Here is a 17,623-nt window from a genome sequence, read left to right as displayed (position 1 = left end):
CGGCCCCCGCCGGGCTGTGAATGGAGCCCAAATTAGCACAGCTGCCTTTCCGCCGGGGGTGACGCCGAGTTTGATGAGCCTCGGACCCCGCCGAGGTGCGCAGTTCAATGGCCTTAACTATCGTCATCACCGGGGAATCCAAAAACACCCCCCGGGACAGCCGTGGCCGGCACCCCCGCTGCAGCCGCCGCCGGCCAGCCCGCCCAGCCGCCCCCGCGGGCCCGGCCTCCCCCTGCCCCTCCGCGCTACCGACCGAAAAGGCACGGCCCCCCGCTCCCCCCCCTCCCCCCGATCGTCGTCCCCCCTCCCGCCCCCCGGCCCTTCACGGGGCCGCCCCACCGCGGCGCCCCCCCCCTTCCCCCGCCGCCTTTGTGCGCGGCGCGGGGCAGCCCCGCGCCCGCCTGCGCCCGCCCCCGGGTGAGGCGTTGGGAGACGGTCCCTTACGCAGGAAAGTTCGGCGTCGGTTTCAAGGCTCCTCCCTCCCGGTGAAAGGCAGACTGCGGGGCGCCTGGAAACCGGTCGGAGGGAGCGCGGCGCGGCGCGGCGAGGCGAGGGGCGCGGGCTCGAGGGGCCGGCACAAATGGTCAGGCGGCGGCGGCGGCGGAGGCGGCGGCGGCGGTAGTCGGAGGCGCGGCGGGCGCTGCCGCCGGTGCGGGCAGAGCTGCGCGCCGCGGCCGCGCGAGTGGCGGCCGGGGCTGCCCCGTCCCTGCCCGCCGCTCCCTTCATGAGTCGCAAGTTCGGGCCGGGAGGAGCAGCGGCAGCGGCGGCGGGGCGGCGGGAGCCCGGCTGGGCAGGCGGCACCGACTGAGCATGGCCGAGCGGCGCGGGCCGGCGGCGAGCGGCGGCGGGGAAGTTGGCGGCGGGCGGCGGGCGGGCGGCGGCCGGTGCCCGCGGCCGCCGCTGCCGCCGCCGCCGCTGCTGCTGCTGCTGCTGTGGGCGGCGGCGCTGCCGGCCGGGGGCCAGCCGCCGGCGCCGCAGTACAACGGCGAGCGGGGCATCTCCATCCCGGACCACGGCTACTGCCAGCCCATCTCCATCCCGCTCTGCACCGACATCGCCTACAACCAGACCATCATGCCCAACCTGCTGGGCCACACCAACCAGGAGGACGCGGGGCTGGAGGTGCACCAGTTCTACCCGCTGGTGAAGGTGCAGTGCTCGGCCGAGCTCAAGTTCTTCCTCTGCTCCATGTACGCCCCGGTGTGCACCGTGCTGGAGCAGGCCCTGCCGCCCTGCCGCTCCCTCTGCGAGCGGGCCCGCCAGGGCTGCGAGGCCCTCATGAACAAGTTCGGCTTCCAGTGGCCCGACACGCTGCGCTGCGAGAAGTTCCCGGTGCACGGGGCCGGCGAGCTCTGCGTGGGGCAAAACGCCTCCGAGCGCGGCACCCCCACGCCCGCCCTGCGCCCCGAGAGCTGGACCAGCAACCCCCACCGCGGGGGCGGCGGCGGCGCCGGGGGCTCGGGGCCCGGCGAGCCCCGCGGGCGCTTCTCCTGCCCGCGGGCGCTGAAGGTGCCCTCCTACCTGAACTACCGCTTCCTGGGGGAGAAGGACTGCGGGGCGCCCTGCGAGCCCGGCCGCCTCTACGGGCTCATGTACTTCGGGCCGGAGGAGCTGCGCTTCTCCCGCACCTGGATCGGCATCTGGTCGGTGCTCTGCTGCGCCTCCACCCTCTTCACCGTCCTCACCTACCTGGTGGACATGAAGCGGTTCAGCTACCCCGAGCGGCCCATCATCTTCCTCTCGGGCTGCTACACGGCGGTGGCCGTGGCCTACATCGCCGGCTTCCTCCTGGAGGAGAGGGTGGTCTGCAACGAGCGCTTCGCCGAGGACGGCTCCCGCACCGTGGCGCAGGGCACGAAGCGGGAGGGCTGCACCATCCTCTTCATGATGCTCTACTTCTTCGGCATGGCCAGCTCCATCTGGTGGGTCATCCTCTCGCTCACCTGGTTCCTCGCTGCCGGCATGAAGTGGGGCCACGAGGCCATCGAGGCCAACTCCCAGTACTTCCACCTGGCCGCCTGGGCCGTGCCGGCCATCAAGACCATCACCATCCTGGCCCTGGGGCAGGTGGACGGGGACGTCCTTAGCGGCGTCTGCTTTGTGGGCATCAACAACGTGGACGCTCTGCGGGGCTTCGTGCTGGCCCCCTTGTTCGTCTACCTGTTCATCGGCACCTCCTTCCTGCTGGCTGGCTTTGTGTCCCTCTTCAGGATCCGGACCATCATGAAGCACGACGGCACCAAGACGGAGAAGCTGGAGAAGCTCATGGTGAGGATAGGCATCTTCAGCGTCCTCTACACGGTGCCGGCCACCATCGTCATTGCCTGCTATTTTTACGAGCAAGCTTTTAGGGAACAGTGGGAGAGGAGCTGGGTCACGCAGAGCTGTAAGAGCTATGCCATCCCCTGCCCCAACAACCACAGCAGCCACCACCCGCCCATGAGCCCCGACTTCACCGTCTTCATGATCAAGTATCTCATGACCTTAATCGTGGGCATCACCTCGGGCTTCTGGATCTGGTCGGGGAAAACCCTGAACTCCTGGAGGAAGTTTTACACCCGGCTCACCAACAGCAAGCAGGGCGAGACCACCGTCTGAGACCCCTGTCCGCCGGGCCGGGGGGGATGGCGGCCGGCTGGGGGACGGGGGGCTCTGCCTCGGGAGGCAGCTGCTTATCCAGCCTGGGCAAACTTTGGGGGACGGCGAGTCGCTTCTGCGGGCGGCGGGGAGCAGAGGACGAGCCAGGTGGGGACCCCGGCGCCTGGGACCGCCGGCTCTGCCCTCCCTGCTCCTCTCGGGCCGTCTCCTGTCGGAACTGAGCGCACTGTCGGGTTGGGGGAGAGGGATGTAAATAGCCCGTGTAAGATTTTGTAAGTATATTTGTATTTAAATTACAAAAATCTCACTTTTTTAATTATTTAGGACACTTTTAACCCGTTTGCGGATTTTGCTTCCTCGCCCGCCCCCCCCCCCCCTTTTTTTTTAATTTAAAAAAAAAAAAAAAAAAAAAAAGGGCGTTGGATTTTTTATTTCGTAGGGCAGGATGGGAAAAACTGCCGGTAAGAGAAACCAAACCAAACCCCTTTCTTCTCCCCCACGCAGGTTTTGTAATGGCTTTGCTGGGAGTTTCAGTTGCGCGAGCAGCGGGGCCCGGAGCGAGGCTGCTGCCGCGGCCGGGGGCGCCTCCTGACGCGGGCTGGGCCCCGGGCCCCGCGCCCGGCCTGCCAGAGGTATGTGGCGGTGGAGGTGGGGTTGGGGAGGAGCGCCGCTTCCCGCCCCGGCCCCGGCCGCGGCCCCGGCCCCGGCCCCGGCCCCGGTCCCGTGGCGGGGAGGACGGACCCCCGCCGGGCCCCGTGCCGGGGAGGGCCGGTAGCCGCCCGGCCGTGGCGCGGGGACGGCGCCTCAGCTCGCCTCGGCCGGCCGCAGCGGAGCCGGGCCCCGCTGACCCTGCGGACCCCGGCAGGCCCTTTTTGGGGGCGGCGGGGGGGGGAGGGTGGCGTAGGAATAACACCCAGCCCTGCCCGGAGGTGTGCCGCGTTTTTTCTCTTGGAGGGAGAGCCTTCCTACAGCGCCCGGGGCGAGGGGGGTTGGCTGCCGGCTGCCCCCTGACAATTTTGTAAGATTTATTTAAATGCACCACACAGTTGAAGAGGAGTTGGCCTGTTTCGTTGTAGGAGCGGAGGTTTGACGCCGTCTGCACCTGTAGCGCGTCCGATGGCTGAGGAGGTGGGTGGGGACAGAGGTACACCCAGCTGCCCTCTCGCTCTGCCGGGGTCGGAGCCGGCTTTTCGGTCGCAAGCGCCGAGGGGGGCCGGCGGCGCGGGGGGCGGCGGCGGCGGCGGCGGAGCGGGGCCGGCGCTCCCCGGGGTCCCCTCGCGGGTGCTGCCACCGGCGCCTGCCCCGGTCCCCTCCCTGCCGGGCTGCTGTCGGCCGGGGTTAGCAGGATCAGGAAATACGGGCTCGGGAGCGAGAGCTTCGGCGGAACAAAACGCAGCGTTCAGATTTTTTTTCTTTTTTTTTTTTTTTTTTTTTTTTTTTTTACTACTTAATTACATCCATACGCTGGCTCTTCGTTTGGGAAACATTGGAGCCATTGCCCTGAATTTTAATTCATTGACATTTAATTCATTACGCGTTATGAGGGTGTGATGATTTTTGCCAGTAGTAAAAACAAAGGAAGGGAAAACAGAAAACCAGAATGGTTAAGCGCTCTGCTGGGATGCGAGACCTTAAAGGGCCTCTGCTGTCTTTTTCCCCCCTCCTTTTTTCCGTACGGTAATAACATTGCATACTGCAAAGACAAGCTACCATGTGTGCAATATATCTACTACCTTGTATGCTCCTGGGTGCGTGGGATTGTGCTTCTTAACACAAAAAGAAAAAAAAGGCTAAAAACGAAATTGTAACTTTTGACAGATGCATTTGAATATATAGTCCTCTGTATGAAAAAAAGCAGAATGCTTCTCTCCTGACTGTATTGTTTTAAACTTTTTTTATATTACAAATGCCTGTATTTAGGTTCATAAACATTATCTATGGCTACCATACCCTGAAATGCAAAATTATTTGAATTTGGTATGCATTTATTTCTGTTCATTATCACAAGATCATCTATATTTATAGAGGAATAGAAATTTATATATATTAAATACCATATTTTTAATTTCTCTGAAATAAATTGAGGTTTTGTACAAAACTATCTTGTCCCTTTACGTATTCCTCTGACTAACTTAATACTGTGTGAAAGCAGTGTATATACTGCAAGATGTGTGGGATTCCTTTTTTCTTTTCTTATGTTGAGTTCACAGTAAAAAGCTGGAATTCAGTGTAGGAATTCATTGTGCATTTTGGTTTTTATCTCTGGGCCGGTCTAGATTAATCCTTCAAAAGAAGTAATGTAAACTGTTCAAGATCTCTGACAGGGTATGGTCGGTGGTGTGAAATCCAAGAAGAGATCTGCTATATGGCAGGAGAAGAAAGAAGCTCACCAGTTCTTTTTTTTTTTTTTTTTAAAGAAAAAGGTTCTCTCAACTTAGCCTTTCTTCTCCCTTTCCTATTAAAAAAAAAAAAAAAAAGTTCTCATTGCTCAAAATGACACTCACACTATGTTGCAATATTGTCAGAATATTTTAATGAGTGAAATAGTTACGTTTTCCTGAATTTGGAATGTTTGGTTAATCCAGAGTTAAACGGTATGTTCATGGAAGCATTTCAGCTTTGTGGAAAGTACACGCATTCTTAAACCTTTCAACACAACACATCCTTTTTTTCTAATTCATTGTTCGAAGTGCCATTCTGTAAGCCTGGATTTGTTAGGAAAGACTGGCTAATTATGAGACTCCATTTCTGATTTCCAGTGTTATAAGCTAGTGCAGCATTTCATTCTGTAGGTCTGGAGCAAGATGTAAATGATTTTGGGCTGGTTTACTTCTTTCAGATCGTGATGCGTAAACGGCCATAGAGAAGTAAGGGAAGCTTTACAAAATAATGAGGTGAGACAACATGGCAGGGTTTTTTTTGTTTTTGAATTTGTTTTACATGAACATAGTTCCCGCTTTCTCATTTTTTTTACACATTTTTCTAAAGTCTTCCCCCCCCACCCCCCTCCGCCTTGGGGGGCTATTTTAGCATTTAAAATTGTACTGGTCAGCACTCAGCTAATGACCTGAAGTACAACCCATTCAATTTCAGTTGCAGTGGAATTCTTTTTGGTCAGTGTATAATTACATTTGAGCCATTTTGACTGATCTGTTTTCTTGCAGCTGAATGTGTGTGATTTATTTATGCATGGGAGAACACATTTATTTGTAATAGTGACATTGTATTTACGGTAGGGATGGGAGGACCAATTTTTTAGAAAACACTTTTCAAAGATGAATAATGGAATTGCTGTTTCTACATGAAATAAAATGTTAATATTTGCAGTTCATGATTTGCAGCAGATATGGGTCCCCTTCAGTTCTTTGGGATTTTTTTCATAGGTTGCAGAGCTGAAGCTCCATGTTCAATCTTGGTTATTTTAATAAATAATACTAGAGAGCACAATATGATAATTTAAAAATAATTTAAAAGAGCAACCCCCTGCTTTTTTGTTTGCTAATTTTTGTGAACTTTCACAGGGCAGTAATTTGCAAAGGTCACAGTCACTACTGAATGCTGTGGTGCTATCTGTATGACTCGCCTTTTTGTACTTTTATTTCTCAACACATAATGGTATTTGAGACTCCTCATTAATATGATACAAAGCTGTCTTTTGCATGGGTATATTGCAGTCATCACTGATGTTTTACCTTACTGTTAAAAACAGATCTATCCATTGCTCCAGTGAATTTAGACAGGTTTTTTTGCAACACGGTCTGTATAATTGATGTACCATGTTTACCAGGGAAAGTATCACTGTATGCAAAGAAGCAGTGTTGCCCAGTTCTCTTGTCCCTGACAAGAAGGATAATATAAGAACAAAACTGTGGTATAACAAAGTTTGTTGGGCTAGAAGTATTTGTTAAGGCATTCCTTAGTCTACAGCTTTGCTTTCTCTCATGGGATATATTTATAGCCTGAAATGAAGGGGCACTCAGAATCACCATTGCCCTGAAGAGGGCTGTAGCCTGGAGAGCTGGGGATGCTGATTTACCGTTCATCCTTCAGTAACAGTAACGCTCTTTAATGTAGTGGCAAATTTGTGGTATTGGAATGAAATTATATGCTGTTTCCATAACAAATCCTATTGGGAAGGAGAAGGATTTCTGGTTTGTTCATACAGTAATGCCCCAAATTTCTGGTATATGCATATACTTTTAGAAGTGTTGGGGTTTGTTAATTGAGTGGCAAGGCTGCAATCTAGTGGGCCTGAATTCTACACTCTGGATGATGCCCACTGGTCTGCTGCCATCCGGGTGCTTCTTTGTTGGGCAGGAGTACAATCGCAGGTGGTGCTGAGGATCCCTTTCATTTAAATGGACAGTATTTGCATTTTTATTATTATTCAAAGGAATGATAATTAGGCATGAGAAGAGGCTGCTGTGTGTGTACAGGATGAGTATTTTTCAGAATGGGCTATGGGCTACTGCCTCATCAGTCTTTTACCATTCCCAGTCGCAAGAGACAACTTCCAGACCAACACAGTGATCTTTTCAAAAAGGTGTGCACCCTACAGGTGACCAGAGAAAGCAGTCATGGGTTTGGTGTGACATGCATAGCTTAAAATCGAGGGTACCCTTGCAAAAAGTTTGTGTTTGTGTGACATAATTCCTCTATCTGAGTGCTGCATGGCCTCAGAAGGAGCTTCAGCTAGCAAAACTCATAACAGCTGAAGAGGTGGTAAGTAAGGGGTTAAATGCTTACCTATAAAAATAAGGAAACTGAGGTAAGGCTCTGTTTTCATAATGAATTGACCCTCTAGTGCTCAAACACTGGAATTGCATTATGTTTGATGTTTCCAATGACAGCACTACAGAACTGTGTGGCAATACTATGCAAAATCAGTTCTGAATATTGCCCCCCCCCCCGCCCCCCCCCCCCCTTAAATTATCAGATTTCTATTAGTTGTTGTTTGCACTTGTTGAACCCAGACCATCATTGCTCTGCATGTTATGCAAACTTAGAGTGAATGGATCATATGGATTTTGAATTCAAATGTTGATTTAAAAATGCAAGTCCTTTAGCTGCTTGGTCCCATTAGAAGTGAGGGTTGCTCTCAGGTCCATAGCTGTGGGATTTTCTCATATTTGTAAATCTCTTGCCTCTCTTGTTCATCAGTTGAGCTGGAAGGCTTAGGCAATGATTCATGCTCATATGGAGAAAGGGAACTTTTTCTTGCTTTGGACTGAACCCCTTGCTGCCTGTGTGTTTACACCATGGAAGTGTCACCAGATAAATGCTTTGTTCTGAAGCTCCTGATCAGTTTTGAAATAGCAGTACCATAATTTTAAAAATGGGTTAGCAGGTTTAGGGAGCAAGGCTTGGTGACTTAGTGCTGAGGCTTTGCTTTTCACAGTTTAGTTTTTAGAAGTCTTCAAGCATTTTAAGATGTGAAATAGCTGCTTAAGGACAAACTAAGCACACCAGGATTAGGTCCTGGAGGCATTGGAAGAATTATGAGCCCCATATTCATTTGAGAGTAGCCCAATGACAGTATTGAGCAGTCTAGATAATACTATATTCTGTAAAAAAAAAAAAAAAAAAAAAAAAAAAAAGCCATAATTACATTTACTTGCCAGCTGAAATTCACTCTGCACTCTTACTTAGTCATTTGAGGTCACTAAATGGAGAAGCAAGTATCCTTTCTGTCATATGGGAGAGATTTCAGTGAATTAGCAAAATAGGCCTTAATAAGCAATATGTAATTGCAAGATAAAAGTAGTACTACTTTGATAGTTTAGTTGTAGACAATGCTTTTAAAAAATTTAAATGCTTTAAGAAAACATGCCGATTTTGTGAAACCGTGTTTCAGATCTCAACTTGTGTTTAGTCTAAACTTCCAGTGTAACCACATCAGAGATTCTTCCAGGCATGAGGTCTTGCCCTTGTTTGCATTCAAATCAGCAGCATTAAATTGCTTATCTTGAGGTTGAATAAATAAACTCTAGTCTTCTACTCAGGCAACACTTAATGAAGACCCACATTCAGCCACCAACCTCACATGAAATGCTGCTGGGTTGAGACCCCACAAGCCTTGTCCAAGTATCCCAAGGCTTTGTTGCAGTGCATTAAAGTATTGGATGTGATTGAACCGCACTAAGGTGGAAACTTGGCAATAACACTTAAACTCTGGTGTAAACACACTGCATTGGGAACCTCGTGTCAGCCACCATGAAAAGTATTTTTGAGGGACTATCTTAGAAATAACTTCTTCAGAAATACTGAAGTGATAGACTTCTATTTGCAATTAGTTGTCTCTTGGATAGTTGCCTTATTAATGGTCTGCGGTGTTTAATAAGGTGTTATCCTAGGCTAACATATAAGGCTACCGTACGTCAGTAGTGCAGCACAGTAGGTGGAACTTGTCCGCATTATAGTATCACCAGAATCCCTTTGGGTGAGGGAGAACAGTATTTTTTTGTGTAGTTCTGGTATAACTTGGCTAATATTAATTGCTTGCTACAGCACAGATTTAAAAGTCATTTGTCATGGGATAGTTTCATGACAAAGATCACAAGAAAAATGAAAGTGGCCTGTATCCCTCAGGTGGGATGTCTTGATGCTGTTTTCTTGCATGCTCATTTGTATAATTCAGATATTTTATAACTGTTTTACATTCTGTGACTCGGTGCTAGTCTCATTGCTGTCTTTAAGTGAGACTAACAGTATGACTCACTGATGCTGTATGACTTGTCCTGTTGTCTTGTTCATGTTAATTACTATTGCTTTATTACTGGTAACTTGTTTGACCTCCACTACCATGCTCGGAGTACTACCGAAGTTAAGGACAGGACTGATAGCCACAGGAGTGTGCAGTCCGTTTGAGCAAGACAAGAACATGTCAGTCCCCCCGGCAGCTTGCCCACCGCCGGTTCAACGACTGCTGCTGCATCTTGGGTGTTGGACTATCACCCTTCCTCAGAGGTAACATTTGGAGTCTTCTGCAAACTCCATGGATGTCCTATCAGCAGCAGCACTACTCAGACTGTGCTGAATTGGCTCATTTTCCTGGCTGCCCGAGCGATGTGCTCACTCTTTTGTTTTTCCGCCACCTACCTAGGGTGGAGGCTGTCCTGGCTGCTCTTAATCCCTGCATTTGACGGAGGAAGTTACAGGCAGTATGTGCCATTAAAACATCCCTGGCTGACCTTCTGTGGCTCATGTTCTGCTGCTCGCTTGCCCGTGCCCTCTCGGATAACCTCACTGGAAGTTGCCTTGCTCTAACCATTGCAAGAATATAACTCATTCGGATCCCAGTTTATACTTGAGAACTCACTGTGCAGTGTTCATCACAAAATCATTGCTGTCCAAATAGAGAAGTGACTTACTCTCAAGTTGTTTGACAGCTTCTTTATTCATTACACTTTACTGTTAAATACAAGTGCAAATACTATCTCCAAGGAGCTGATCTTAATACTGGGAGTGCAGTGTGAGCAAATAAGGATTTTTCCACTTGTTCAAATTCAAATATTACTGTGCATTATGATAAATTGGCTCTGACATGAAATTGAGAAGTAAAGGGTGCAATTACACGTTCATGATTGTCTTCAGGAAAATGAGTGTTTCGTTTATAGCCTACTTGTGTACAAATGCATCCAAAGAGGAAATAATAAATTAAAAAAAAAAGCACCAATGCAAAACCTCAAGGCGGGCTTCTCAAAATATTTATATAAATGAAAAGAATTGCAGGATAAACAGCTCATCACAAAGTCAGATTTTGCTGCTAGTTAGTACTTAGTCTATAATGGTGAAAGCTTCAGTTTTATTTTTTGTGAACAGGGAGGGGAATTAGTCACTTCTTAGCATAAGGCCCTCTTAAAAGACTGCAAGTGGTTTATTTATTTAATTCTTAATTTAAAAAAAATTCTACTTCCGAGGGAAGTGAAAGAAAATTTTGCAACGTGCTCAAGGTGTTATTATTTTGTAGGATTGGGCACTTCACTGTTACTGAAGTTAATGGAAGCAAATGGTGCTCAGCGGCAAAGGTAAGAAAGTGGGATCTGACCAATTCCAGTTAGGAGCTGCAGCTGGGATGGCTGTAACGTGGTGTCTGAGCGTAGTCTCCACTTCCTGACACGAAGGTGAAGACTTGGAGTCCCTGAGTGGTGGAGCATACCAGCCCTAAGCCTGCATGTGATGACAAATGGAGGCCACTGTGTGTGACAAAGGCTGCTAGACCTGGTACCCTTGGCCTTGTGCTGGGGCTGCTGTCCCCTCGTGCTGAAGACGTGTGGGGAGAGAGATGGAAATGGGGGCGGGAGGAGATGGCCGTCTGCACGGGCCAGGTTTCAGATGATGAACTGGGTACTATGGCCACGTAGGACTGGTTCCTCTCCTGCCAAGGGTAGCTGAAGGCCACCATAACTCAGATGTGGGGAGGGGACGGCTTCCCACAGCGTGCAGAAACTGTGGGGAGGTCCTCCAACACGTGCCCCAGGGTCACAGAAAGAGCTTTTGTCTGGGTATTTCTGAATCACAGCAAGACAAAACCCTCTTCGTCGCTTCACAGAAGAGGGACGAGCAGGGTGGGCTGCAAAGCTGGGGCTGCGGGTGGTGGTGGGCCAGGGAGCAGGGCAAGGTGAGGAGCCCAGCCAGAGCCAGCTCTCTCTCGATGGCGACCACAGGGTTTCCGCCAGGTTTCCCTGGATCCTGTTTTCCACTCCAAGATTAAAAATCTCCCCTCAGGGGAGAACAAAAAGGAAATTATGTGGTAGGCTTTGCTATGTTTCCAGCTGACTCTTTCCATAGAAGTGGGCAGTTGGGCCCAGTGTTTCTTAGGATATCTTTACAGTAAGAGTAAAATCCCGGTTCTGCTGAAGGCAATAGCGAGCCTCCTGTTGGCCTCGGGAGGGCTGTAATTTCATCTTGGCTTCAAAATGCATTAGGAAGCACATGGAGGTCCTGGGGACAGAAAAAGCGAAAGTAAAAAATAAAGATTTCTTATTCAAAAGCTGTTCATAGTGCTTAGTTCATTTCATCAGGCTTCAAACTATATTCAGTGTTTTTCTGATCCTGTTTATTAAGAGTATATAGGTACTATCCAGGGGCTGACGTTCTCTAAGCATCTGTGACTTCACTACCTCATTTCTCTGTTTTGTAAAAAAAAAAAAAAAAAAAAAAAAAAAAAGAAGAGATCAAGATTAGTTTCTCAAAAATGATCAGTTACAGAATACTTGTTTTGATTTTAGGATCTTTTCTTTTTTAAAAAAAAGTTGCAATCTGTATTTGAAATGGGGAAATGGGGCTACTTCTACGCGTGCTGACAATCTGAATGTCTAGCAGGTATTTCTACTATTGCTTGTTTTTCCAATTCTTTGTAAAAGTCCCATTTTATACTTTCTCAGAAGTGTTTTCTTGCAGCAGTTGTGGAAACAGCTTTTCTTTGCAGCCAGTGAGAGGATGTGTACCATCCATGAATGCAGCCTGGAGAGCAGGCACAGGCAAACTGCAAAACAACATAACTTGTGGAATTAATACTTCACGTTGACACCCATTAAAAATATTCGGAGATTGACTCAGCCTGCCCATGTTGCGCAAATAACATGCTTGGCTCTGAATGATTCAAGATCTTATCTACTCTCAGCACAAGTTCACTGTGGAGGGCCTGATCCTGTTCTCATTAACCTCCAAAGGAGTTTTACTGCTCACTTCAAAGAGAATTACATCAGCAGCATTTGCAGTGAAGAACACACGGTTCCTCTATCTTTTCCCTTTTTTCTTTCTCTTTTTTTTTTTTTTTTTTTGTAATTATATTCCAAACCACAGCAAAACAAAAAAAGGCTAGGAAGCAGTCGAAATAAATCTGCTGTCTGTTGAGCAGCGTTGTTGCCCGAGAGCTCTGTTTGTTTGGAGTTCTTAAGTGCAAATTGAGAGTAGAAACCAGCAAGAGCTGAGACTATCGAGGGTTTGGTTATATTTATAGCTGAGTACCCTCAATCCCCATTGTCCCTGTGATGGGAACCTTGCACAGGCTATGGTATTTCTTTGCACAACTATTGCAAAGAATGGGAGCTGAGCCGTTGTGTTCAGCCACTGGTAACGTATCCATGTAAACAGCAGTGCCTATGGTGGTCACTGCAAAAGGCTCTACTAAGCCTTGGGGAAGGTAACCACATTCCTTCTTTGTTTTCCCTGTGCCTAGCTTCTGAAAAGGAGGTGGCAGGTATGGAGGAGGGATAGGATGGAGCAACCACTGGGGATTTTGTTTGTTTTTCTGTTTCTTCCAGGCTGTCAGGTTAAATAGCACAATGAATTAACCTGTATTTTGCCTTTTTAGTTTTATTGTTTTGTAGAAGAAAAGCCTTGTGACTCTACAAATACACTAGTTTCTGTGGGGGAGGGAGCAGCGAGCACGTCGCTCAGCCATTCAACATACTTCATGTGTTTTAAAAACCCTCTTTGTGCTGGAAGAGCATGCTGCCCTGAATGCATCACCCACCACGGTGTGCACCAGCAAAATCTGCCCCTGGTTCCAGAAGAGGCATCCCAGCGGGACTCCTTACCTCTAGTGTCCCCTTTCCTCCCATCTCCAGGCCATAACCACAAGTACCTGCCTCAGTTTGGATGCTGATCTCTGCTGCATGTTTGTCCATGAGGAAGCCATACAGGATCATTGTCCACTGCTACCTGGCACCCAGTGGTAATGAGATGGTGACAAACTTAGATAGTTATTCCCATTGCCTGCCAAAGTCAAACCTTTAGACTTCGGTTTAAAGGGTCTTGTATCCCCATTTCCTATTCTCTGAAGCTCGCTTACCTGGTTTCAAACTTATGAAGTCATCCACTGCGGGGGATGCTCTGTGCTGTCCCGAGGGAGTAAACGTGAACCAGCTCGCTTCTCGTCTTTGAGGGTTCTCCCCCCCCCCCCCCCCCGCCCTACTGTTGGCCTGTTTGATTCTCAGTCAGCCTTGCCAACTGCTCACCATGCCAGAAGATGGTTTCCTTACCCCCATGCTGCAAACACCCTCTTTCCTCCTGGCTGTGGGCAGGCATCCCTCCAAGCTGTTTCCTTCTCACTTTGGCAGGTCTTCTAACACAAGAATTGGGGCAAATGACATGTGGGGACATGAACCTCTGCTTTTTCTCCACCATAACTACCTCAGCCACTGCCGTTCTCTGGTAGGTTCTGATAAGTGTCACCATCTCGGCCTGTATCGCTCTCCACAAGTATTCACTGAAATGCAATGGGAGTCTGAGTCTGCAGTTCAGGGCTTAGCGTGCCCAGTGGGACTTAAAGTCTGGGTCCACATGTCTGCTCCAAGGCCAAAAGAATGGGAATAGGACTCAATTTTTCCGTATCTCCCTTGTGTATCCTGATAAATAGGTTATTCTGAGGATGCATCCTCTCTTTTTTCACAAAGGAAGTACTAACCATGTTAGGTTTCTCACAATGCAAGATGGGAAGAAGACTGCAATTGTAAAGTTTCAGAGCAGAGGTAGGCGACCTGTTTCCAAAGCGTTAGTAGGTGACCTCTTTTCAAAGCGTCATGACAAGTGCTTGGTGCTTGGCTCTTTAGTTTGGCCCTTGCACTCTCTGCTGTCTTCTTTCTGAAGAATCCAAACACCTGAAATCCGCTGGTGAATTTTGACATGGTTAGTATGGAAACAAGCACACACTTTTAACAGTAAAACTGCTGAATGAGGGAAACATTCAAAGGTTTTGGTGGAAGCTCTGTTACTTGAAGCCTTTAAATCCAGACGAGCTATCTTCCCAAAAGATAAACTCTTACACACTATCAGATTATTACATTTGATGCAGCTATTACTGATAGAATTCTGTGTCTTGTTTGAGGCAAAAGGCTGGGTTAAATAATTCTAAATGTTCCTTCTGGACTTAAACTCTGTCTGTCGATGGCAGCTGGAGCAGTTCACCTGAGCCTTCTCCAGTCATCCTGCGGTGAGTACACTGCCTGGCATTTGGAAATTGGTTGGATGGTTCTGCTCTGAGTTCCTCTGGTGGACATCATCAGGGAGATGGAGAGCACCCTAACAACTGGTGTGAAGGCTGGGGGTAGCAGCATGACTGTCAGAAGCCGCACTGCCCAGCAGGTAGATGGAAATGCTGCAAGGGTGAGCAAAGACGCGAGCCCTGCCCTGACACCCCTCTGCCCCTCTGGAGTGAAAAGGATGGAAGAGGTAAAGGGGACAGCACATAAACGTGACAATAGCTCGTTAAGAAAGCCTTGATGTTCTTCTGTCATGTTCCTTCTGGAAAAGAATGATTTTAGATAATCATAAAAACATGTCCTGTGGCAAAAACCAATCCGTACCACCTCCGAGTCTGTTTAGAAGATGACATGCTTTTGGCAAGTGCTTCAATAGCCACTGAAATGCCCAGTGCATGTTGACGATCTAACCAATAAGTTGTAGGTTCCTATTTTTTTTATTCATTGAAGAACATTGACAAAACTGCAAACACATGTTTCTGCTGCTAAAGCTTAGTCTTATCACAGTTTGAAAATGTGGAAAATCAATTACATGCTTTGAATTACTCCCTTTATTGCTATAAAAGAATTTCTTCATTCTTTCAGGGTAGTGTACACTTGGTAACATCTACCGCTAACAGGCTGTTAGGACTTTCTGCTAAATTAATACACTACAAGTAAACTAAACAGAAGGCCGGTGGAATGCTAAACATCCACTTTCTCCTCTGTTGTGGCTGTGCTGCAGCTTGGGAACCCTCAGCCTTGTTGCTACAACATCTGGACAACATTTGGGGCTGTCTCTCAAGTGCAGGGGTGTGCACCTCCGGTGAATTTTAACTTTCAACATCTCTCTGCCTCTAATCTATATTTAATGTTTCATGACTAGTAGTCAAAGAAACTTCAGCTAAATATCAGGTTGGAATGAAAATGATCCTTGGGAAAACACTCGTTTCAGCATTCGCCGGCAAAGTATCTGTGACAGAGACGTTCCCTGGAGATTTGTAGCCCATTCTCTCACAGTAATAATAATTAAGACTCGTGATTACTGTGCCCACATAATCAAAGATCGCTTCATAAAATGTACTCCCTAAAGGGACAAATTCCCTGCTCCTAACTGGATGTCAGTCAGAGGGATCAGCACCCCCAGGGATCTGGAGTCTTTGCTTGCCCTTTTCATTACCGTGTTGTTAGCATTGTGTTACTTCATATTCTTCTCAATGCAAATGAGTAGGTAATCATGTGTAAATCGTGCCCTCCAGAAGGCACATGTGGTGAGTTTTTTTCCCCAAATCTACCACAGGGATTTCTCACATGGAACATAATTACATCTCTGCCATATGGGCTCATTTATATTCTATTACAGGTTAAGCTAATACGACTCAGAAATATGCTAAAAATACCTCAAAGTATTTTGAGCACTGTCAAAACACTTGTCATTTCTTGCTTGCCTGTTTGATTGTGAATGACTTTATATTTATTTAGAGATCTGCAGTGCCAAGTAACTTCAGAAAAACAAAATCAGGCCAGTTCTGTGTTGCCTGGTCTCCAAAAATACTTTAAATTCTCTCCCATGACATCCTCTTTTGGTAATGGCAAATAGATCAGTGAACAATGAAACTGAAAAACCTCTAAGACATATTTACCTGCAGCAACACCTCTGTTGGTTTTAGGTTTCCCGGGAGGAAAGGAGCATGCATTTCAGTTGTGTGGCTTTGTCATCATTAGGCTAGATCAGGTCTGCGTCTGATGGAATTACTTTGTCCTGACAAAGCTATACTTGCACTTTAGACATAGTAAAAGTACAAACTTCTCTACCCACAGAAGAAGGGCTGTTGTGGAAAAAACTGCTGCCTAAAAAATGATGGTAAGATAAGAATAGGTCAGTGGTGAGTACCATAAATAAATACTTTAAAACTGAAGCAACTAAAGGTTGTATGACATCATTTTCAGAATTGTGGTACTACGTAATAATATGTTATTTCCCAATTTCAGTGGAAATGTTTAATTTCAGTTTGACAGGATTTTTAAAGTATTATTATTTCACTGATTTCTAAAACTAATACCACTAACATCTCTGGATAAATCTGGGTCCACCACAATCAATCTTCATTTTATTATTTTTATTCATATATTCAGTATTGCACCCTTTGAAATTTGATCAGGTTTCCTTTATTCCACTAGCTAAGAAGGAAACATAGAAAGTAATACACAGGTAGGCGGATTAGGCCAGAGGATGGGAGAGGACCGCACTGAACCCGCACATGGTACTTCAGATGATATATTGCAAAAGCAGTGACTGACCTTTGTTCCAAGGAGACGCTTACTGGAAATTGGACCGGGGTTTTGAAAACAGCAGCTGTATGTTTCCTATAACTGGGAGATAAAATTCAGTCCTGGTTTATAAAGCCCTTTGAGGTTTTCAGTGATGGAAAATTCTATATAGATATAAAATCAATTCTGTAACTATGAAATAAATTCTGGTACCTTTCTAGAATTGATTAATACTTTTCAGAGCTTTGCTAGGAAGTGTTTGCTCTTTTGTTTTCTGTTTTTATTGCACCGTAGAATAATCACCATTTTAGATTATTCAGCTTTTGAACACTAAGCCCAACCTTTCCTGAATGCTTTTTGCATGTTTTCAGAGAACAGTAATTATTGCTAACACATTGTGCTCAGAGGTTTGTGCAACAAAGTACGTAAGCAGCTAACATTAAGTGTATGAAAAGGCCCCTTGAAGTCAGACACTTAAGTATTTTTCTGGATCAAAGCCTAGAAGCTATGATGTCTGTAATTGCGCAATAGCATCAGACTCACAGGAGAGAGTTTCCTTGGAGTTTACCTTCTTCTTAAAAGCCACCTTTCAAAATCAGCTGAAACAACAGGGTTTTGGTCAGAGCTGCGCACTGGTCATTGCTGAGTAAAGTGAGCAGTCTGCTCAACTGTGTATTCAGTGTAGCAGGGAAAAAAAAATCAGGCCAGCTATGAGTTTTTTACCCGAGAAAAGTATTTTTCCAGCCTTCGTTGTTCCTGAAGCAGTGTAAAGGACACTACAGTGATTT

The 17,623-nt window shown here is 47.4% G+C and overlaps 1 protein-coding gene across 1 annotated transcript; it reads left to right on the top strand.

Annotated features, from left to right (window-relative positions):
• Positions 1-427: 427 nt before the first annotated feature.
• FZD1 (frizzled class receptor 1) lies at positions 428-2,991 on the top strand. Its single transcript, XM_049798755.1, has one exon. It carries the CDS (start codon positions 811-813, stop codon positions 2,596-2,598), a length of 1,788 nt encoding a protein of 595 aa, XP_049654712.1. The 5' UTR covers positions 428-810; the 3' UTR covers positions 2,599-2,991.
• Positions 2,992-17,623: the final 14,632 nt, after the last annotated feature.

The sequence above is a fragment of the Accipiter gentilis genome, chromosome 4 (assembly GCF_929443795.1).
Source record: "Accipiter gentilis chromosome 4, bAccGen1.1, whole genome shotgun sequence".
In the NCBI taxonomy this organism is placed as follows: Eukaryota; Metazoa; Chordata; class Aves; order Accipitriformes; family Accipitridae; genus Astur; species Astur gentilis.
Note: the sequence above shows the minus strand (reverse complement) of the source record. Positions and strands in the feature narration are given on the sequence as shown.